The 25,819-nt window shown below is 32.8% G+C and overlaps 1 protein-coding gene across 2 annotated transcripts; it reads right to left on the reverse strand.

Moving 5' to 3' along the window:
- Positions 1 to 685: 685 nt before the first annotated feature.
- LOC140054781 (transforming growth factor-beta receptor-associated protein 1-like) lies at positions 686 to 25,613 on the reverse strand. Of its 2 annotated transcripts, XM_072099868.1 has the most exons (20): positions 25,529 to 25,613; positions 24,607 to 24,703; positions 24,317 to 24,369; positions 23,169 to 23,262; positions 22,660 to 22,788; positions 21,943 to 22,104; positions 21,212 to 21,346; positions 19,313 to 19,473; positions 18,750 to 18,882; positions 18,498 to 18,593; positions 17,980 to 18,084; positions 17,360 to 17,551; positions 16,657 to 16,850; positions 16,076 to 16,144; positions 15,742 to 15,814; positions 15,306 to 15,440; positions 6,378 to 6,590; positions 4,235 to 4,395; positions 2,467 to 2,539; positions 686 to 2,078 (listed from the first exon to the last, which is right to left on the reverse strand). In XM_072099868.1, the coding sequence occupies exons 2-20, from the start codon at positions 24,679 to 24,681 to the stop codon at positions 1,746 to 1,748; spliced, it is 2,586 nt and encodes an 861-aa protein (XP_071955969.1). In that variant the 5' UTR covers positions 24,682 to 24,703; positions 25,529 to 25,613; the 3' UTR covers positions 686 to 1,745. The 2 variants fall into 2 exon arrangements, with proteins under 2 accessions (XP_071955969.1, XP_071955970.1); XM_072099869.1 differs by lacking the exons at positions 17,980 to 18,084; positions 18,498 to 18,593 and having other exon boundaries at positions 17,360 to 17,493; positions 18,866 to 18,882.
- Positions 25,614 to 25,819: the final 206 nt, after the last annotated feature.

Here is a 25,819-nt window from a genome sequence, read left to right on the forward strand (position 1 = left end):
GATAAATCGATGTTCAAGTAACAAACACGTGTTTTGTTTATAGCAAGTGCAGGCCCAACCACCGTAAATGATTCGGAAATGCCGCTTTACAAACGGCGGCGTATTCGACGCTGGGGGGAATTCGAGATCGATGTGTTGTGGTTAAAAATTAGGCCTACATAGGCCTACTTTGGAGGTGGGAGAAAATACCGCTGCAGACAAGGCGGCAGTTATGTAATTGGTAGCTTATCAAGCTTACACTGTACACGACGATGAATACTAATCACACAAAGGACGCAAGAAGTGCGCCGGAAGTAATTTGACCAATCACGCCACGATGGATCATCTGAACTGTTACTTGTGATTGGTCAACTCACTTGCGTTGTGCCTACGTCGTTGCATTGCGTCCAAGCTTACAGATATATTGTCCCCAAAAAACCATAAAAATTAAGATTAATCAAATCAGCTATTTTTGCAGTTTTAGTAAAATTATTCACTTATGAATAGACAAAATAAACTGTTAATTTTAACACAAAAAAACTCATTGTCTGACAGACAATATAAGTATTTTTTTCTTTAAATTACTTTTTTTTTTTCAGGTAAATCATTTTTTTTTTCAATCCAGTTTTTGGTCAAAGTTAATAACTATTATGATGATGAATGATTACGACAATAAAAAAAAACAATTAAAAACACAAAATTCATTTACAGTATAAATTTATCACCGTCATAATATGTATTATGACTATAATGTTTATCTAAGTACATAATTTTATTCGCCAAATTACAGAAATATTTCTATAAATTGACCAAAATATAGTCTGCGTTCATAAAAAATAATGTTACCGTTTGACAAAAACAATAAATTGTACATCGAAACAGATAAGAATTGTAAATGATTTGGACCCACAACCTCTTGATGCTAGGGAGAGTGTCATACCATTTGGCCTCAGAGCAAAATATTAAAGATATCTAAAAAATCAGGGACTTTCTTTCGCACAATCATTTTAAATGTGCATGTTTAGAATATGTTGCAGCTGACAAGTAAAATAAACATTCATTGGATGAGATGTTTAGATGTTGGTCGTAATATAAGCCATAAGATAATAAAATTTTTTTGAATATAATTTTTGTGATTATACTTTATTTATATATACTTTTCTGTGCCTTGTCATGCCTTTCGCTTGGCTAGTCCTTGCTTAAGGTAAGCAATTTTGCCCTAGGCTTTTATTTTCTTATATCAATGTGTTTGTACCGTTAGCCTTTGTTTTATTGAATAATAAAAATAATCTAAATAAAATATATAATATAAGTAGGTGATCATATTCCAATTAAATATTAATATTAGTTTTGAAGGTTAAAACATAATATCTTTCTTAATATCTAAATTTAAAATTCAAATAAAACAAATATATTTATATATATACATACGTACATATCATTTCAAAACCTGATCTGCACTGACGAGATCTAATAAGATTGAAACAGTACTATGTGCAGATTGGATATAAACATACATATATATTTATGCATTACAATTCTACAGTATATCAGACATACAGTGTGAACACCTTTTGGACCTAATAAAATGTCCCCTTAATAGAGATAGAGTGGTCGATTTCACAGAAAATATCCCTTTAATAGTTAGTAAAGATAATATCGACAAAACCAACGAAATATTTTGCCACTGCTTGTATGAACTGCTGTTATGTTTTAATATTTAATAAATATATGTTTTCTTTCAATATATTATTTATAGTTAATTATTATGATTTTTTGGTACTGAATAACTTTCCTGTGACGGGACACACGGATCGGTTTCTCGCACAATGTACGTGGGTGATTGTACCGTTCGGGTAACGCACAAACGAGGCATCCACAAAAGCCTGATTGCACACTTTACATACTCGATCGTCGCCAACGAATATCGGATGTTTATTTTCGGCGCACAGGACCGATTTTAAGTTTAGGTTCTCGCCACGAGCCAGCATTCTTTGCACTTTGGTGGTCCGACAGGAATGCATGTTGTGACGCAACGTGTGGGTAAGGAATTTGGTTACTAAACCAACAGACCAACTGTCAGGAATTATCTGTAGCACCTATCAAACATTTAAAGATTAAATTCAAAGTTAAAATACATTTAAAATTGTGAGATATTAGCTAATATTAGAACAATGAGTTAAGTAACAAATGATTGTTATATTAATTCTGTAGACTTTTTCTGTAAAATATTCTTTTATCAAACCAATATGCAAAGTATGAATTACAAGATTAGATGGTAAATACCTTTATATCTTGACGGTTTTGCCAAGATATTTACCATCTAATCTCATAATTCGTACCATTGATTTGATAAAAAGAATATTTTACACATTGTTAATTACAAACCAAATGAATATTTATAAATAGAATTTTGTTTATATAGTTAAAAAATGATACAATTGCATTAGTATTGTCCTTATAAATGAAATGTTTATAACAAATTACCCGGATGTTGTCAAAATCGGCAATGTCACTGTTCAGAAGGGTAATCGCTGGTGCTATCAATGAATCTTGCTTCCTAAACACAGAAGAAAATAATAATGAAACAAAAATAAGTTACAATAGTGTTAGTCATTGTTCATTTGTTAAGGGGACATTTTGGTCACAAATTTGTCCCTTTAAAGATGTATTGTCTCCCAAAAACATGAAAGATTATTTAAATCAGACTTTGCACAGATTATTTTGTAGTTTTTATAAAGTTAATCCCTTCTGTAAAACAACAAAAACAAAAATGTTTTCTCATATAAAATGACAAAATAAATGGTCAAATTCAATCAAAACCTCATTGGCTGCCAGCCAATTTAACTATTTTTTGCTTTATAAAATTACAGTTTTTTCAGGAAAATTATTTTTTTTTTCGATTCAATTTTTGTTCAAACTGGATAACTATTATGTGACATTTAAAATGGCATATTCAACAAAAACAATTATTTTTTCAGGGGGACAATACATCTTTAATGGTGCTACTATATGTTCTACTTAAAAAAAGGGTCATTTACTATGCAGCATTGGTACGATCAATACAGTCGCATATTGTTGATGTTCAATAAACAAATGAAGTTTAATTAAATGTATTGAACGATCTAGCAATGTTATTCTAAGAATGTTTTTCTAATCATCACAGAATCTAGTGCAATGTTCACTAAATAAGGAAGAATGTCAGACATTTCGATTCACAATGATAAACATATTCATATGTATTCATCCAAGCGTGAATCTTTGTGAGCACATTATGTTTTGTATTGATTATCGCATTCTCTTGCTATATAAATCAATAAGTTTCAACTTCCGGAGTGTTGCAAGAGTGTCAGACATTTCGATCAACTATGATACACATAGGCTATATTTACAAATATTCACTCAGGTGTGAATCTTTGTTACCCCATAATATAATTGCAATTTTTTGCTTTCTATAAATCAATAAGTTTCAACTTCAGGTATGTTGCAAGAACTTGATTATTCCGGAAATGAATAAAAGGGGTTAACAAATTGAAACTAGATTATAATGAATTTAAATAAATTACTACTGTACATCAACCAACTCTATTAATGGGGAAAATAGAAATAGTTTGAGCTATTATAAAACATCTGGTTTTAAGTTTGGGTCCATTTTTTTTACTTTAGTATTGAAGATAGTATGGCAAAGGCTTAAAATCTTTAAAAAAAAAACACTGTAGCTAAGTACAGGTAGGAAATTTCACTGAAAATGGTGGTTAACATGTTTGCCTAAAAAATCCATAGTCCCACTGTAGGTTCAATTCTCGGCAGCTCAGTACCACTACCGGAGTCCCAAAAGAAGAAGTAAGCTCTGTCTACACTATCAAATGTGATGTGCCCATATATGGACATGATGAAATCACATCACTACCATATTTGGGCATATCTTGTCAAACTACTTTGATAGTGTAAAGAGAGATTTAGTTTAAAAAGAAGTAGCCATATTCATCAATCACACAAAAGGGAAAACTCACTAAGGATTAAAAAATTAAACTTACAATTAAAAAATGAGAAATCCGTAATCATTATTACATAAAGTGAAATACCTAATATTAAAGGAAAAGAATTCTTGGTGAATACAGTGGCCGTATTCACCAATCACTTACGTGTTTCACTTAAATTGTATTCACTTAGATTTTTAAAATTAAGTGTTTTCCTTAGCCTAAGTGTGAATGGTAAATACCCCCACTGGTGTTTAGTTACCATGTGTACCTACCCTTCCAATGGGTCTAAGTAGACACCGAGGAGGATCTGGAAAAGTCTTCGTCTGTATGTCTTGTCACGCCCCAATGAGTTCACATGGCAGTAGTTCTCAGCAGCTCCGTAGTCCTGCAGTTTATACACCAGAATTCGTAGTGCTTTATCATGTTCTTCCAACTATAAAACAATAACATTATAACAATTTATATTTTATCGTAACCTCAAAGATGTATTGTCCCCCAAAAATATGAAAAATGAAGATTAATAAATCAGACTTTAAATCAGGCCATTTTGCAGTTTTAATAAAGTTATTCACCTCTGTAAAAAAAAAAAATTATTTCACTTATAAAAAGACAAAAGAAAAGGTTAATTTCAACCAAAACTCATTGTCTGACAGACAAATTAAGTATTTTTTCCTTTAAATTATGTTTTTTTCAGGTAAATGTTTTTTTTTATCCAGTTTTAAAACTTATATTTTTCATGGGGACAATACATCTTTAAAGGTATATAGTCCCCCTGAAAAATATATTTTTTATAAATGTTGTTGTTGAATATAACATTTAAGAAAATACAAATGGACCGGACAAGGTAAGGCTTCCGATGGACACTTCAGCCAAATTAGCGTTGACAGAGTCCATTCGAAAAGTTAAAAGACCAGTTGGCAGACCAAAAACTACCTGGATAGGAAACATAAATAAAGAACTCAAAAAAGCAAATACATCGATCGAAAAATTAATGACAGACCATCAGACCACCGAAAGAGTCATGGAAACGATTAGCGTACGCAATGTCTACCCAAGACGAATAGCGTAACGGATGATGATGATGACATTTAAATTTCACATAATAGTTTAATATCCACTTTGACCAAAAAAATGGAATGAAAAAACAAGTCAAATTGTCTGTTAGGCAATGGGGTTTTGGTTAAAATCAAAAGTTTATTTTGAAATCATTACTCTTGTTCATTTTTTTTAAAAACTTTATTAAAACTACAAAATGGCTTATTTAAAGTCCGATTGTATTAATCTTAATTGTTCATGTTTTTGGGGGACAATACATATATAAGACAAATGGATTAGAGTCATGGTGTCACTACAACCAGAATTAAAACCAGACAAATAAAATTAATCAATGGTATGGCTACTACAAAAGTATCCCTTTCACCGGACATGACAATAGCTTGTTTCCACGGTAATTATTGATCAAATTAATAAATAATTCTTAGTGTATTCTTTTCATTAAAAACTAATTTGGAATTTACAGATGAATTGATGAATTAATGGTTGTTTTTCAGTCTTATATAATGGATCAATAATCTCAATTGAATATTAATTATCGGACTTGGTAAGATTCACTGCTAGAATAACAAGAAAAGGTTTTGTGACGATGATTGATGACGGCAGAATTGATAAAGGTGTTGCATAACACTAAAATTATGACAATTGAATTTATTGATGTGCAAAAGCAGTAAAAAGATTACTTTATTATTATAAATAATTGTAATATTTCTATAATATGAGCACAACAATACGTCTGTACTACGAGATTAACTTTTGTTTTATATACTTCTTCGTTTATATTTGACTGCACCACAGTTCAAATAAATAACTAAATAACAAAAATAAATCATCAAACTAATAGTATTGCTGATATACTAGTTGTAATGATGAAGATAATCAGGATGATGATGAAGAAGATAATCAGAATGATGAAGATAATCAGGATGATGTTTGCTTATAATCAGTATGATGATGATGAAGATAATCAGGATGAAGAAGATAATCAGAATGATTAAGATAATCAGGATGATTAAGATAATCAGAATGATGATGATAATCAGGATGATGATGAAGATGGTAATCAGGATGATGAAGATAATCAGGATGATGATGATGATGATGATGATGATGAAGAAGATAATCAGGATGATGATGAAAATGAAGAAGATAATCAGGATGATGATGATGATGATGATAATGAAGAAGATAATCAGGATGATGATGAAGAAGAAAAGATAATCAGGATGAGGATGTTAATGATATATTAGGCTCATACACATATTAGTCTAATGATTGGCAAATATATTGTTAAAAATAATATTCTGACAACAAATCTAGCATTCATTTCAACTGCAGCCCTCCCTCTATAGTACACCATACCTTGCCATAAAGAATAGCACACTCAGCATACATGTCTGTCTCCTTCACTTTTCCCAGTATAAGCTGAACTCGGTACAGGTTAGACGTCTGTAGCATGTGCCTCAACTTTGACCTTGCTAGATCCTGTTGAGTTTTTTCACTTTGGCTCTCTTTCCTTAGCTGTAGTACGGCATCTAGGTATAAAACAGCCAAGTGTGTGTGGTACTTTTCTTTCTGAAATTCAAATTATAACTTAATTCACATCAAAAATATCTTTTAAAATGTTTTCTCATACATATATAATGATGAGAGAATTATTATTTAAAAATAATTTCTTTCATCGTTATATTTAGGCCTATGTTATGTTTATATCATTATAATTACATTTGTATTTGTTAAATAAGTGATGGCAACTAAAATGGAAAACATTTTTACATAGATCCAAAATATGAACCCTTGACTCAACTCAACGTGAGCATTTATTCGAATGTTCATTGGAGATAAAAATTTCTACTGATATTGTCCTTGTATGGGGGTTAAGCCGGTTTTCCCCCCTTACTGTGACTCGGCCAGGATTTGAACATAGGAATCAACGATTGGTAACAACCATTAACAACCACAACCCTGCTCTACTATGATTTATTGTGCAGTAGGATATATACAGATTTTTTTCTAATTACATAGAACACTCAAACACAAAGCATTTCTTCTCCTTGGTTAAATTAAATTAAAATCCAGCCAACTAAACTAAATTCTGGTCCTCAAAGTGGTTCTTAATTAGAGGTAAACATAATAGACCACTGTCACAGTGATGTATTATTTGTAATATCTGAAACCACAACAGCAGGCAATATTCTATATACTGTACAAGGTTGCAATACCTATAGACTGTAAAGCTGGGATTTAGCTATTATCCATTGAACAATGCCATTTCTTTATAATATTTTTCCAATCTTTCATAATAATGACTTGATAAGGATCCAATATCACGTAGATATTCTCAACATATTATATGAAATTTATGTTTCCTTGTCTTTTTATCTTATATTATATTCTAGTTGTCTGCAGTATGAAAGTACAACATAGATTTAGCAGGGTGGATGAGAGGATAAAGCAGTTAGAATTTGTTTCTCAATGGTTTTCCTAACACTGCCCAAACATACTTGGAACAGCAAAACTAAATTACAACAGGTATGTACAGTAATTGTAAGTGAACAAATGTATTAGTTAGGTGAAGTTTATCCTGATCTTGTAATTATTACTATCTATCTATTAGTACCAGTATCAAGTAGAATTATTCCGAATTCATTTTTTATCTATTTATTATATTTCTAAGCAGTCTCTTTATTTCAGTCTCTACTTGCACAATATATCTATGATATAATAATGGTTGTTTCAATTCAATTGTTCTTTACTTTCCACAATACAACATATTATACATGTAATTATGGAGGATGCACATTTATTTAATTCCTATGGAAGTGTTTTTTATCTACTTCAGAAAACTTCAATTACTTAATAAATACAAACATACATTTAACATACAATTCACATATATAATATGTACCTTTTCAACTTGTGTTTTTCTTCATTTTATAGGATTTTCTATTATATTGTTAAGAACATCGAGGCTTTACTGTAGCATAATAAATTATATAAGCCTAATTCTTATTAATACTTGTTCTTAATGTGTAAGCTTGGTTCAGTCAAAAAGGTCTAATACTGTACAGTACTATTGAATAAGTCTTTGTGTATAGTGTAAAGGTTAGTATTGCCCTAAAACATTATTATAAGACTCCAATTAAAAAGAAATTTCAGGCAAGTTAAACTGTAACGAGGATAACAGGTTGTGCTACCCTGATTTCAGTTAACCTGTGGGGCTAAACAAGCTGTTCTTGATGCCTTGATTTATTATACTAGCTAGCACCACCAGTTAATAAAAACTGCATGGGTTTTACTAGCCCAGGAAATTACAAATAATTAAACTTTTCCAATGAATTACAAGGACATGTAAGTTAATTAACACCAAAAGGTCCACTAATCAAATTCAACTACTGTACTTGCACTAAGCAAAAAAATACACGCCAGTGTGTTATTATGATTCAATAATTAAATTGTACAAATATAATAGAACAAAATAAAAGAGGTTGAAACTACCAAAAAAGACATAGTATATTTTCCCCCTGAAAAAATAATGTTTTTAAATGTTTTGTTAAATATATGGCATTTTATTCACTTTGACCAAAAATTAGATCGAAAACAAACAATTATTTACCTGAAAAAAACTGAAAGTTAACACACAAAAATAGTTTTTTTTTTTTTTTACAGAACTTAATAACTTTACTAAAACTGCAAAATGGTCTGATTTTATTAATCTTCATTTTCATGTTTTTGGGGACAAAACAAGCCAGAGTCAGATTTGTTTGTATGTGTGGTTTATTTTTTCCGCAAAGAGGACAAATTATCATCTACCTTGATTTTCACAAGTAAGGAAAAATGTTCGTTCACCATGGATACAGGCTTGTGAAGTCTGTGAAAAAATGTAACATAGTTCTCTAAAAAAAGACTATATAGACTATAGACTATTTGTTATTGTAATCTCACATTATGACTAGCTTTTTTGTTTAAATCAGACATTTATTTACTTGATAAAATTAAATGTTAGCACTTTCTGTTGTTAAGGCAACAACCATATTTCTACATTTATAGAACACACAAATATGAAACATATATTATATATTCGTTTTTTAAAAAATAGTTGAAATATTATATATAATACAATATTTCTGTTTTAAAAGATAATCACAATTTTTTCTATTCATTATTCATTTATTCCTAATTAAAAACAATCCGACATTTAAAATCTTTTGTTCACAAACGCAATAAAAAACACACAAAGAAAACCAAATCAAAAGAATACGTCTTTTATATCAGCATGTGATAATTAATATTAAACTAGCCGTATCCATTTACTGTACAAGTGTATATACAAAATTTTCAAGTTGATCTGGTTAGAAAAGTAGCAGGCACTCTTGAACGCCAGTATGGCTTGTGGATTGACGACGTATGAGGGTAGATTCAGAGAGTTTGCCTCTGGTTAAAAGTAATAAACATTCATACAACCTTGGTTGATTATTAACTTGTTGGGTTCTGCATTTACAATAAAACTGCTGAGATTTTAGGTGAAATTACATTTCTTTGGTGAATTTCACTTAGGCAGATCAGGGGCCACAGAGAAGAATTTATTGTATGGTAAGTAAGGTTGCTTTTTAAAAAAAATATCATGTTTATTTTTATGTGATGTGAGGTACATGCAACTCTATTTACCATGAACGGCCAAAGTTTTAAATCAGAAAAATTGCATTTTATAAATTTTAATGTCCTGGATACTAAGGAAAGCAAATTTTAAAAAGTATCTGTAATCTAATCAAATTTTGGATATAAAATTGTATTAATTTTTCATTGTATTTAATTTTCTTATTTTTATATTATTGTATAATATAGAAATATAATATATAGGTTTGTATAAATGAATAGTTTTGTTAGAGTTTGATGATTCTAACAGTTCAAAATTTAAAATATCTTGTGTTTATCATCAGCAAAATGTGTACATTTGTTAAAGGGATATACCAACACAAAGAGCTCTATCTGAATCTATGAGAAAAGTCAAGAGGCCAAGAAGATGGCCCAAAGCAACATGGATAACAATTATAGAAAGTTATATGAAAAAAAAAATAAATATATATATGCACAGTTTGGCCAATAATCTCTCAAATTAGAGTCATTATTAAGTGCGCTAGTTGCAAGATGGTCAGCGTTCGTGATGATGGTTTGGGGGAATTTCTTCATAATAGTTAATATTATGTTTTTGCTATCACAGATTTTCTCTACTTCACAATTTATGCATAGTTATCTCAGTTGCATGTTTTAAAGTTTTTCTCAAGGAAACAAAGGGGGAAAATGAGGATATTATTTTGTTCTTAATCTTAGCAATCAGCACATGGGTGTCACAAGACATTGTCCAATATGGAGGGCAAGGAAATAACTAACAACATTTCTTGGCTTTCTTATTGGTCAATGTCTTCATGACACAAAACAACTAACACTAAACGTGTTTGATGTATTAATGTTTAACTCGGTATAGAAAGCTAACTGCAGTCATTATGCCCAAAGGGTAATGATAGGTGAAGTCAAGAATTGATAGCTACAAAATGTGAGAAGTTAGCTCACTATATGAGAACACTAGTGAGGTTGAGTTTGATATTGAGGGCTATAACAATACTGAATTAAGGGCTACTACAATACTGAATTGAGGGCTACTACAATACTAAATTGAGGGCTACTACAAAACTGAATTGAGGGCTACTACAATACAACATATGAAACAACTTATGAGAATGCTATTGAGGTGGAGTTCTGAATTGACGGAGATAGTACTATTACTTCAATACTACAGAGAGCACAAGTGAGGTGGAGTCCAGAATTGAGGACATGCAGTTACATATCATATCTGCTGTACTCAAAACTGGTCACCCTCTTGCTAAGTGAATACATCATAGCCAGCCAGTAAACACTAAAGATCAAATTGAGGAGCTTTACAATTCAATAGGGCCTTGAGGCATTGGATGGGTACAGTCCAATTGAGAGGATCTCCAGATTCTTTGAAATACTGGAAATCACTCGATTGGACAATACCGATGCCAATCATTACAACCAACTTAATACAAAAACAACCAACTTAATAACGATGGGCAACAGTCTTTAGTTTTGAGAATACTTTGTTCTGTATGTATTGTCACACAGATACCATAAAACCAAAAAACAAACAACTAATAGCAGCATTGAGTTTTCTCAAATATTCCAAAATAAATACCCGATCATTTATAGTTTGTTACACAGGTACATGGCCCAAAAATTTTAAAAAGTTTGCAAATGCATTCAAATCTACCAGTTTCTGAACCAAATATCTAAACCTCTTAAAAACACCGAATGTATAATATTTTACCTATTTACCATACCATTGTAATGTTGATGTTTCATAATTAACTATCAAGCCTTTATTATCATAAATCATAAACAATAAATATTCATTAAAAAACACCGGTCAATTTTAGTCATTCTGAACAGATTGAATACATTAAACCTTTATTAAAGTTTCTAAGGACACCAATATAAAGCTCTGTCTACACTATCAAACTTGATGTGACAACAAAATGTGATGTGCCCATATATGGACATGATGATGTCATATCACTACCATATTTAGGCCTATCACTACCATAATTGGGCGCATCACACTTTTTTTTCAAACTAGTTTGATAGTGTGTAGATAGAGCTTAAAACAAAACCTTAGTATGCCCATATTCAGGGACACTCAAATTAAGGGAAGACATAGAGTAGTGTAGACAGAGCTTAAAACACTATGAGCATGCCGATGTTCAGGGACACTCCAATAAAGGGGAGACATACAGTAGTGTAGACAGAGCTTAAAACACTATGAGCATGTCCATATTCAGGGACACTCCAATAAAGGGGAGACATACAGTAGTGTAGACAGAGCTTAAAACACTATGAGCATGCCCATATTCAGGGACACTCAAATTAAGGGAAGACATACAGTAGTGTAGACAGAGCTTAAAACACTATGAGCATGCCGATGTTCAGGGACACTCCAATAAAGGGGAGACATAGAGTAGTGTAGACAGAGCTTAAAACACTATGAGCATGTCCATATTCAGGGACACTCCAATAAAGGGGAGACATACAGTAGTGTAGACAAAGCTTAAAACACTATGAGCATGCCCATATTCAGGGACACTCAAATTAAGGGAAGACATACAGTAGTGTAGACAGAGCTTAAAACACTATGAGCATGCCGATGTTCAGGGACACTCCAATAAAGGGGAGACATACAGTAGTGTAGACAGAGCTTAAAACACTATGAGCATGCCGATATTCAGGGACACTCCAATTAAGGGAAGACATACAGTAGTGTAGACAGAGCTTAAAACACTATGAGCATGCCGATATTCAGGGACACTCCAATTAAGGGGAGACATACAGTAGTGTAGACAGAGCTTAAAACACTATGAGCATGCCCATATTCAGGGACACTCCAATAAAGGGGAGACATACAGTAGGTCCTGAAGGTGTCCCCTTAATAGGGTTCCACTGTATGTAGTAAACAAGACATTTATGTATGTTAGTTATTAACCATAAGAGGATTACTTATAAACATTATACCAGCAAGTGTATAACAAAAATACTTCAATTTGATGTATTCCAGATGCGTGCATGATATTTTATAATAAACAAAACTAGATAAAAGATTAAAAAGTACTATTATGCATCTCTGTGTGTTAAAGGATTTTTAAACTGTGTTGAGAATTGAAATTATTTTCTTTGGGGAGTTTCAATATGCCTTTTAATGTTCTGTTATTATCAGATTCAGAAAGGGTACGGTACACAGAAAATATAAAACAGAATACAGTAAATATATATGAGGCCTGGCCTTGAAGTTGTAATAAACGGCCTAACCTACCCATTTTAAAATATCAAACTCTTGTTCATGAAAAAAATATAGTACTGTATGTGTATTTTGCAATTATTTAAGTCGTTTCCATTGAAAATCTATTAAGAAAGTTTTTTACGGCACTTTTGTAAATAAACTGCAAACCCGAATGACGTCATGTTTGGTACCTATCTGTTCGAAAATATATCAGCTAACATAATTTTTAACAACCTAAGGGATTTTCGTTATCTAGCCAATGGAAATTGGTTTTATTAAGGTGTTAGGTTGCTAAAATTTCTAACAAGAATTTGTGAATCCTTGACTGTGATTGGCATAGAGAAAAATTATGCTCTCTGATTGGCTGACGCTTTTGTTTACGATTAAACAGCATGGCACACAAAATAATGCATTTACAAAAAATAAGACATAATACACAAACAACAAAACAACTATAAGTATGTAATATAATAAGAACACTCTTAAGCCTGTTTTCCTGTCGACATTATTCGACGCTATCGTCGTTGAACTGTTAACGATCAACGACGACGACGATCGTTTTGAAATGATAACGATAGCGAGTACCTTTTCCTGTAAATTGTAAACATTTCAATGTTTACGTACAAGATTTTCGATAATCGAATAACGTCGACAGTCGACAGCATCGAATAACGTCGACAGGAAAACAGGCTTTAAGGGTACATCATCAGGCCCAAACCAAGTGTCCCCCTAATAGGGGTGTCCTCTGAATAAGGCTTGCAAACATTATACAGTAGAACCTCTTATTTGGGAAATATATACATTAACACAAAAGCCAACCTCTATTCAGGGGACACTTTCTCATAACATGAATGAGGAGAAATATATACATTAACACCAAAGCCAACCTCTATTCAGGAGACACTTTCTCATAACATGAGTGAGGAGAAATATATACATTAACACCAAAGCCAACCTCTATTCAGGGGACACTTTCTCATAATATGAATGAGGAGAAATATATACATTAACACAAAAGCCAACCTCTATTCAGGGGACACTTTCTCATAACATGAATGAGGAGAAATATATACATTAACACAAAAGCCAACCTCTATTCAGGGGACACTTTCTCATAACATGAGTGAGGAGAAATATATACATTAACACAAAAGCCAACCTCTATTCAGGGGACACTTCCCCATAACATGAGTGAGGAGAAATATATACATTAACACCAAAGCCAACCTCTATTCAGGGGACACTTTCTCATAACATGAATGAGGAGAAATATATACATTAACACAAAAGCCAACCTCTATTCAGGGGACACTTTCTCATAACATGAATGAGGAGAAATATATACATTAACACAAAAGCCAACCTCTATTCAGGGGACACTTTCTCATAACATGAATGAGGAGAAATATATACATTAACACAAAAGCCAACCTCTATTCAGGGGACACTTTCTCATAACATGAATGAGGAGAAATATATACATTAACACAAAAGCCAACCTCTATTCAGGGGACACTTTCTCATAACATGAATGAGGAGAAATATATACATTAACACAAAAGCCAACCTCTATTCAGGGGACACTTTCTCATAACATGAATGAGGAGAAATATATACATTAACACAAAAGCCAACCTCTATTCAGGGGACACTTTCTCATAACATGAATGAGGAGAAAAATATACATTAACACAAAAGCCAACCTCTATTCAGGGGACACTTTCTCATAACATGAATGAGGAGAAATATATACATTAACACAAAAGCCAACCTCTATTCAGGGGACACTTTCTCATAACATGAGTGAGGAGAAATATATACATTAACACAAAAGCCAACCTCTATTCAGGGGACACTTCCCCATAACATGAGTGAGGAGAAATATATACATTAACACCAAAGCCAACCTCTATTCAGGAGACACTTTCCCATAACATGAGTGAGGAGAAATATATACATTAACACCACAGCCAACCTCTATTCAGGGGACACTTTCTCATAACATGAGTGAGGAGAAATATATACATTAACACCAAAGCCAACCTCTATTCAGGAGACACTTTCTCATAACATGAATGAGGAGAAATATATACATTAACACAAAAGCCAACCTCTATTCAGGGGACACTTTCTCATAACATGAATGAGGAGAAATATATACATTAACACAAAAGCCAACCTCTATTCAGGGGACACTTTCTCATAACATGAGTGAGGAGAAATATATACATTAACACCAAAGCCAACCTCTATTCAGGAGACACTTTCTCATAACATGAATGAGGAGAAATATATACATTAACACAAAAGCCAACCTCTATTCAGGGGACACCTATCACTTTCTTTGGTCCAGAAAGTGTCCCATTAATAGGGGTTTTACTGCATTTCAATTCATTAAAAAGTGTTACAATACAATATTAGAAAATTTGAAATGTTCTTACCTCTAACTTTTTGGTGAAGACTAGAAATTCTAAATATCTTATGATAGCTTTAGGGTAGGAACTGAGGAATGCTATGACATCATCTGGACGAAGACGCTCACTTGATGTCTCTGTTGCTGGCCGTTCTGTAAAAATCTGTACAAAAGAAAATTATAAACTGAATGTTATTATTGTAAGTATATTAAATTGTTTGTATTATAGTACATGAGTACAGCAAGGAGGAAAATCCAAACTCAAACTTTATGTAACAAAAAAATGTGGTGCACCCATACACGGACATGATGATGTCATATCACTACCATATTTGGGCACATCACACTTTTTTGTCAAACTAGTTTGATAGTGTAGACAGAGCTTTTGAGAGAGACACGTGTTCCTCCACCAACCTCAAAGCTTACAAACACATTACATAAAAATGATCAGATTTCTAATTTACCATAACAGCCTTTTCTTGGTTCTTGCGTAACGCCCAGTCTATATGCCGCCAAAGTAAATCATGCTCACTTAATCTATACAATAAATTAAATCAACACTCAAAATTATGAATTTAATTAATCTCAAAGAAAGGAGATTTTGTTACAATGCTGTCTATTCCACTCCAGTGTTCAAATGATGTATAATTAAGTAAGTAACTAAGATGTTTATTTTACTTATTTTGCTTATTTATTTGTCCGCAAACTTGCATTGCTAAATTAGTTACCAAACAGTTAAACAAGATACGACTATCTTTTAAATGATAAGGCAAACAACATATTAACATTTTAACTTACACAGATAGAAAATTAAAAACAAATTCAAAACCTGGAAAACTATCATCTTGTAAAACTCCATCAGACAACCTAAAATATGAAAGAAATATATTAACTGCATGAATCCAACCATCCACATTTTCAATACATGTGTTTTCATTTCTTTCTTATACTTAGATGAATCACAAAATTAAGGTTACGAATAGGGGGCACTGCACTACAACTAGCAAAGTTACAGGACTCCTAGCAACCAATATCATCTATTTATTGCCAGATGAAGATTTGTTGAAAACACGTCGCACACGCACGAATTCATGAATAGTTTTATGTCAAGAATTATATACAGATATTTAATGCAAAAACCAGATGAAAACATTTTTCGAACACTTACATCAAATCACATATTATGTACAGTATTTTATCCAACATTGTGTAAATAATATATTCAGAACAAATAAAGTTTAAAAACTAGGAGTACAGGTACTTTCGTTCACAGTCAATAGTGAGAAATAAAATAGGCACCATAAAGGACAAAAAATATAAAGAGAAAATCAAATATATTTTGATCTAAATATTAAAAAACAATACAGTGAACTACTTACTTGACCCAAATTTGAAGAGCGCTTTCGTTATCGCCGTGTAAACGACTGAGTGTGGCGAGGGCGTGGTGACAGTCGTTCTTCTCTAGTATCTTAAAGCTATCCTCAAGTTTACACGCATTTTCTGTTGATACTAACTTTTGTAATTTAATTAAGTCACATTCTGCGTACAGTTTTAAAAGCGTAGTGTCAACATCCTGCAAGCAAGAATATATTTGAAATCAGAAAATTTTTTTTATAAAATCATGTTAAAAAACAGAATAAAATTGTACTATTTATACACTAAAGAGTCAGTGGCTACTATAAAAATAATGAAAGTTTATGAGTGTGATGGTACAAATAAGTTTATGAGGTAAAGATGAAATTCTCTTTCACAAGGTCAAGCCTGAGAAAAAATATAATTTCATATTTCACCGAATGGAATTATTTGTACCATCGCACGAATATAAACATATTCATTATTTGTATATAACATGTAAGTAGATTCTTGTCATTTCCATTGTTCTGACCTTGTTGTGAAGGAGAGATCACGTTGTAAGCGTCGCTGCTATTGTAATTCATGCAGATCAGAGTAATATTACATGATTGTTAAATAGTATGTACTATTACATGCCATGTGATCCACAATGGTCCAATCAAATGAAAGGAATTTATTTAGGTGTTATATAATAATAAACATGACCAATACTAACGAAAAATCACTCACCTCTTTCATATCAATGGCAAGAGAGGATCCCCTAATGTCTTCCAACATGCCAATAAGAAATCTTTTACATTCATTAAGCCTTGCTTTATCACTCCGAACTATCTGCCTAATGTCGGCAAAATCGTGGAGGGGTGGTTGTGCACGACTGAATTTTGTACTGCTTGGGAGAAGGTTAGGGAATAAACTTATCAACTGAAAAAAATAATAATAACTTCATTTACATTTGAGAGAAAAGCCTATATTCAAATTAACACAACAATTGGAAGTTTGGCTTTAACCGATGTAGTGCATCATCCAATATCTACGATTTTTTAGTCAGGTCAGACGAAATTAGAACAGAATTTATTTTTTGTAGTAAATATCTGTAGTTGAAGAAATTAGCGTAATGTCCATAAAACCAAACATGGCCGCTATATACAGTATTTTTCTATATATCAGGTATAGTCTAGGCAATCTAGAATTTACAGTCAAAAAATTTGCAAACAAAGCTTTTATTTTTTTTAATTGAGGGGGGACAATATATCTTTAAACTATATATCAGAGTCTGGTTATACCTGCATTATGATTGCATTATTATAAAAGAAGTATTAATTCAGCAAAAAAACTATTACATTACTTACCTCCCTAATATCAAGCTTGCCATCCTTAAATAATTGGGATGCTTCTTCAAATTCATATTGAGCTAATTTGATAAATCCAGCTTGTTGCTGGATGCGGATATACATCTAATGAAGGCAAAAGCAAAAATGTGTTATTTCTTCTATATACTGGCTAAACAGTAGCAGTAACAGAGGGAATCTTAGGCAGTGTTTTTGCAGCCAAAAATTAACCAGTAATTCAACGATAAACTGCCTGTGGAAACAGGGTTTAACCAATTGTCTTATTCAAATCAGACAATTATCGGATAAATGCGATAATTTTTAACCTTTGACCTAAAAAAATTGTTGTAATGTGATTGGGCATCTGGTTGTTTAGTAATGACTGACTATAGGTTAAAAGATTAACCGATAATTTTGTTTTGGCTGTGGAAACACGGCCCTATATATTTTTTTTTTCTGTTATCATATTATTTTACATTTAATGGAATCATGTAACCATTGAAAATGACATTTTAGGAATTGTACAATTTAAAACTTACCCTCCTAAACATTTCTTTACTTAATCCGGTTTTTCTGGCATTTTTTGCGAGTGTTAGCGCTTCTTCGACTCTCTTATCTGCTAACAATGCTGTAATCTGGGAAAACAAAAACAGTGTGGCCTTTGACATTCTGCCTATTACAAGATTACTTCATGATGATTCTCAAAAAAATACGAAAAGATTTTCAAAGACTTTCATTGTCTATAGCAATAAATATTTTGTAGATAAATGTATTGAAAGAGTTTATTTTACCTGCTTTTCTACTGGTAACGGTACTAACGAATACACCTCCTTATTAGACGCAATGTACAGTTTACCATCATAATCACCAAGAATTTTACCCCCCGAAAATGGAATAGTCTGTTTCTGTTGTTGATCTAAAACACTGAAACAAAAAAAAGGCTAAATATTCAAAACTACTACTAGCTACAAGTAGTATTATATTATCTGGTGGTAGTCTTCTTGGATAAGGCCTCAAACTGGAGGTTCATTGTACACATCTGGCTTGTGTGCCCTCTTAAAGTACCCAGTTCATGCGCAATTCAGCCCAGTTATCTGCAAGTCACAGGTTATTCCCAACATTTATTGATTGTCCCATCTAGGTATCCTTTGCTAAGGATATAGGACACGTGGAAAAACTTAGGAGATAGCACCAACCATTATCAATTTAAAAGCATAGAAACACTCTAAAATGCTCACTGATAATATAATCAATTGACTGAGATTTGAACCTGGAATCTTATGCTTACTATGCAGGCATCCTACCCTTAGACGATTAATGATTTAGTTCAATTCATTGTAAAAAATCTCTGTACCTATGTACTGTAAGGAATTCCTCATCTAATGCAACAATATATGGAAACGCGTAGCACACACCACAGACTGATTCAGACCACTTCAAAGGAGGGCGCTGTGACATCCCTGCCGACGTTACAAACATTCCCAACGCACCTGGTCCACTAAGCAGAAATTCCTCCTACCAAATATAAAATTTAAAATTTGTGGAGATAGTAGTTTAGAAGTAATACACAGTCCATGGATACTGTATATATTGTAAACTTCTATTAAATTAGATTTGATACAATATTTAAAGTGGAGCTCCACCCAGAAAATTACTATTTTTCATACATTTCAACTATTATTTAAAAATATCATCCCCCATACTTCATATTTTTTTGAATTTTTTTTCAATGAGTACGAGTTTCTTGAAAATCACGCCTTTTTGCGTTTTGGGGGGATACCTTGTAATTTCCTATTCTTTTACATGCAAAAGGGGGGTATATTTGAATAATCCTAAAAAATTAATTTCTTCACTAAAAAAAAAATTTTAAATGTAGTTTTATGTAATTTTTCCAGATCTTTCTATTTCTGGTATAGTTATCGCGTATACATTGCGCAATTTTGCGTAAATAGACACTTTCCCCCATTCGGGTCCAATTGGGTTTTTTATTTTGCTAGGGAGTATGATCACGTGACATTTTTCACAATCACACTACTGCAGCTGGCGATCTGTTATTTTGTCGCGATGTTATTTTTGACGGGCAAAAAGTATATTAAAACATTCTGAATGTGACCCTATCATGTTTCACAGTGTAATAATGTGATTATGAGACTTAATACAAAAATGTCAAATCTAACGAGATTTGAGAAAGATGTGGCTATATATTCAATAAAGCTAGGCCTAGACCTACTAGAGTGTAGGTATGTACCGATGCTGCTTGGGCTCCAGCTGCTAGGCTGACACTCAGCAGTGAAGTTTGTTCTGCTGTCACCCAACCTCGGCCTACCCATATGGGCCATGATAGGGTGCCTGAATAGTTGCTTTTCAGTCAGGCCTAAGCTTCCACATCGCTTTACTACTCTTGTTCTGTATAGGATTTTGTGTTTCACAATTCTAATGTGCGAGAAAACCCAGGAATGATAAATGGGGCGAAACGACCAAGAATTTTCAAACCCATGAATGCATATAGGCCTAGACAAAAAATTCAAGGCTAGCTAGGCTGAGCAGACGGCTTAGCTAGGCCTAGCTTAAAGTTAATAAACAATCTGATAAGATTATTATGCTGTTGTTGTACAGTGCAAATCATGAGGTTACAATACATGTAAATTATACCAGGGAGTTGCTCCCTGATTATACTGACATTTTTATCGGAAATATTACTTAGGCCTAAAACAAATCGTATAAAATGTATTCCCAATTTTTCGACACATAATTTACCAAAGGGGAGACATTTCACCCATGCGTTCACCGGCGACTAAAACGCGTCAGTTGCTAAGTGTAACGCGTTTCGCGACGTATTGTAAACTAATAACCCCTAAGTTACTGAAAAAGTGTAATGTATTAAAAAACACTATTTTCTGACCGATTTTTTAAAAACGAGTTTTTGGAAAATATTTCCGTATTTTCCCTGTTTTTTTTATGTAATCACTTTCAATTAAACATACTTAAACATAATATAAGCTGAGAAAGTCTGAGTGTAGCTCCACTTTAAAGCTCTGTCTACAATATCAAACATTATGTGACGAAACATTTGATATGCTGTACCCATTATATGGACATATGATATCACTACCATATTTGGGTATACCACTACCATATTTGGGCACATCACACCTTTTTTTGTCAAACTAGTTTGATAGTGTAGACAGAGCTTTATTGTCATTTTAATTAATATCTATTATTATACTGTAATTTGAGAGTTGCTAGGATTTACCTTGCCTACTCTCTTTACAACCGGTATTGAGGTCTCGTGCTCATATGGAAACAGATCAGTGACATGTAACGTGTCTGTGTCTACCAGACAGTACTCTGTTGCCATAGCGGTACAAACACAGTATCGATCCATACTCTGAAATCAATACGATAGTATTCAAGTCAATTTTCTAATAATCATTTAATGAAGTCCCAAATTTCCCAAGATTTACAGCTTTTTTTATACTTTTAACTTCTCTTCAAAATTAAAATCCATAAAATATAGATGAATGATGCACTTTCAAGATTTTGTGTATACCTTATTACAGAGCCATATATTTAAAGAGTTATGACATTAGGTTCACAGATTTTATAAAGTCATGTGGTACATTACCAGCCATCTTTGTTATCTAACTAATTCTATGTAGCATATGGAGTTAAGTCCTTTATTATAAAACGTGTAACGTTCACAAGACTTTACCTATCGAATGTAATATCAAAACAATCAAAAAATGTAAAAACAATGCATTAATTATAAAGAATCGCTAAACGTGCATGCATAGAGCGTGCATAAAGCGTGCATAAAGCGCACAATATTTTGGACACAAAAATGGCTTCTAATCCATTCAGCGTTGAAACTCTTTCAATATAATGGCTCTGCTTACATAGCACTCTCTATTTCGTGGTCCGCTTTATAAAGTTAACCAAAAATTATTTGTTCAAACTTGAGACGAATTGTTTTCATCCGTTTACCATAAGAATAGGAACATCTGGTATTGTCACTTCCTTCATCATATTCATCTTATCCTCTGTAATACTGTACAACTGAACAGACTTCTTACGAGTTGCTACACAAATCTCAATGGCAAATGGGTTACTACCTGTTGGGTTCTCATTTACAGTAAATGATGTCACCTAAAATAAGACAGCCAAAAATATATAAAGTTACCCTAATCACTAAAATCTAAAACTGACCCAAGTGATGTACAATAACCATTAAAACCAATTTTTTTTAAATCACCCCTGTAACTTTACGATGAAGCCATGTGGTACAATGTTTTGGAGGTTGGATTACTGATTACGAGTTCAAATCCAATTCTCGTCGCATTGCTTGTATCCTTAGGCAAGACATACTTGGTGTACAAATGGGTACCTGTAAAGCTCTGTCTATCGTATCAAACTTTATGTGACAAAAAATGGGGTGTGCCCATATATGGACATGAAGATGTCATATCACTACCATATTTAAACATATCTATACCATATTTGGGCACATCACACATTTTTTGTAAAACTAGTTTGATAGTGTAGACAGAGCTTGAGGTCAAGACACAACTTGCCTGTTCCATACGTGTTTGAAAAAAAAATGACCGGGGTAATAATGTGAAACGCTTAGAAGAGAGAATATTATTATGCTATTCAGTGCATTTTTAGTATGCTGGTTTTAATTTTTTTAAATTTGAAAATTACCCCTTTGATCTTGGCTCCTGATAATATTGGTTCCAGATTAAACATGTTGAGCAGCGTAAGCACATTGTCGCATAAAACCAATATCCTAGTCAAGGCCGATGCAGCCTTCAACTGGGAGATAGGCTTCCTCTAAAAATTAGAAAATAAAGAAAAATTAATATAAAACATAGTCAAAAAAATAATAAAATATATTAATTATATTCTCTTCACATTACTAATCAAACTGAAAAGGAGGAATATTCCATTCAAAAATAGGGGGTGCAATATGTCCACAAATAGTCCAGGGTTCAAACCTGACCTAGTGGCCTTTCAACTCCACTTCCTAAGCCCCAAATGAGACTTATAATGAGTTTATAAGCACAATAAATTATAAAATAGTTTATCCATTCTGTAAGTTGGTCACTGTTGAATGCATATGAAATAAAAAAAATTAATAAATAAATTTTAAAAAGTTAATGCAAACAAAAATGTCTCAAAAACCTCAAAAAGTGTATAGAGTTTTAACTTACAACAGCCAAGTACTTGTGGGATTGCTTTTCACTTGTAAATGATATCTTGCCATTTGCTTGAACTTTTTCCTCAAGAAGAAAATGAACCACAAAGCTTAAAACAATAAGACAATTTTAAACATTGTTAAAACAGTTGTAGCTGTCCAAGTAATTGCCAAGTTACCTAAAGGCCAATTCAGACAGCATCATACAACAAGTCCTGGCAAATCGTCTCGTCGGTAGAAAATTAACCAAAAAACCAAAAAAGTTCTCCCTACATTATAAAAACGAGACTCGACACAATCTCAAGACGACTCGTTTCCTTGGGATTCACCTCCGACAGCAATGACAAGTCAAGACATTCCATCGGGCCTTGTCATGCAATGATGTCTGAGTTGGCCTAAGTAATGACACACTAGCATGGTATTCAACATAAAAAAAAATTGTTAACTTGGGTTGGAAAATCTAGTATTTTAGTTAGTTAAAGAATAAGAATCTCACTAGACATGGAACTCGTCACTTGAGGACGAGTTTGGTTATCCGCCCGCAACAAAACGTATCTTGCGTATTCAAGTACTCATTCAACGTTAAAACTGCCCTTTCGGTGTAATAACCAAATAAATCACATAAACACAAATCGTGCAAAAAAAATGCTCAAACGTGTTCCCCTGCGGCGTGCGCACGTAAAAATGTGCGCACCTGGTGGAAATTGTTTGAAGCCTTAAAATGACCTGAAACGTGCTCTAATTTAACCAGAAATTGATTTGAAGCATTTTAAAATTTCAAACGCCATTTACGCGCACACATTCTAATGTTACATGCCATTTTTAATTCATAGAAAGTTAGCGTATGATGTAAATTAAACTTTGGCTAAGTTTCAATTAAAAATGTTATTTGGTTTTTGACTTATGTTAAATACGCGAAATTCATAAAATCGCGCGAAAATCACGTTGCGCAATTGCAAACGTCGTGAAAAGCTTCGCTGCACAACTTCACGTGAATGGCGATATGTTGAGAAAGTTACGAAACGTTATGTTTGCAAGTTTTTGAGATACGCGTGACACAAAAAAATACAGAAAGAAAGAAGAAGAAGAAAAAAAAATAGGATTTCGTACAATAACAAGAGGTTATCCAGCAACTTCGTTGCGGATAACCAATTATTAGCTTACCAATCACTTGTTCCAATGTAAAGATTTTTCCCACAGCATTCGATACATTCAATCTGCAATAAAAATATTTATACACAGTAAAAAATATAGGTCTAGGTTTTCAGTAAGCATTCAAAGGTAGATCATAGTAATTTTAAACAATGGATAAAAAGTATAAAATAACATTTTAAAGAACTTCTTAAAGATAAAAATTAAATTCTGATTTGGAACATTAAAATTTAGGTTTTCTTAAATTTATATTTTTTTTCAATTTAAATGTTAAGTAAATATATTAATTACAATAATCATACCGATGTTTTAGCTTTATCGCCAAGCAGTTGCAACCTTTCGATCGCTGGCACAAGTTCAAACGCTTTAACACTCATTGTTTGCTGCGTTTGCTTTCACCTATAAAAATAAGAGGCATAATGGTAAAAATGGAATTGGCATGATCAACTGTGTATGTCATTATTATCCAGAGAGTAAGCAGTCCCCAGAGTATGTGCAACCCCAATGCTGCCAAGCATTGGAGCACTGCCTTTTTCCCTGCTGTGAATTCGCACCAAACTTACTTGACATTAAGTACCTGTAAGACACGATCACTCACCATCACCGCCTCACCGCAGGTGAATGTTTTTAAATTGGGTAAGTTCTAGAGAGAGATCGGGAGTCTAAAATAATGTAAAATGTTGGTTCTGTTGACCTTCCCAATAGAATCATTCAGTCCACTTTTTTCAGGGTCGAAACATCCAACTTTATTCAGATAAAAAATAATAAAGAATATAGGCTAGGCCCTCTAGCCTAGGCTAAATAATAAACATGAAAATCAAATATTTCAAAATGTTATTGTAAATTCTAAAATTCAATAAAAAAAACTATTTATTTGTAGGATAGGCCTAGGCTAGGCCTATAAGTTACAAGGTCAAGGCACACATGAGACATGTCGTATTATTCCCAACACGATTGATTGGATGGGCCGAAACGTCCGCCCTGGCTGGACCAAAAAGTCCCTGGCCGAATCGTCCTGCTACCCACAATTGCAACCCCTACTACCTAGTCTGGGCCTATAAAAAAAAAACAGGCGTACTACTACTAGGCTAGGCTACTAGCTAGTAGGGCCAAGATAAGTATTGTATAACGATATACGACTTTATAAACATTAATAGCCTGGTTTTAAATAGGTTCTATATTCTCATCATATGATTCAGTATGAACAATCAAATGTATAATTACCTCAAAATAAACATTGAAAAACGTCGACTCAATCCACCACACAGAGATAAGATAGCTGCTAAAAATCTCGACAAATCAATCTAGTAGTATGGCACGTCATTAGTGTCTTCAATCTATTCAAAATCTGCAATCCTGAATGTTCTCCATTATTTATGGTGGTGTGTCGATTTTAACGATTTCGCAAGTTTGTGGAATGATAAATTAAGCTCTAGGCCTATAAATGTTTATCTACTTTATACCCCACCATACTCTATATTTGAAGTTGAAAATACCACTCAGGTTTTTATTGAC

The sequence above is a fragment of the Antedon mediterranea genome, chromosome 7, assembly GCF_964355755.1.
Source record: "Antedon mediterranea chromosome 7, ecAntMedi1.1, whole genome shotgun sequence".
NCBI classification, from domain to species: domain Eukaryota; kingdom Metazoa; phylum Echinodermata; class Crinoidea; order Comatulida; family Antedonidae; genus Antedon; species Antedon mediterranea.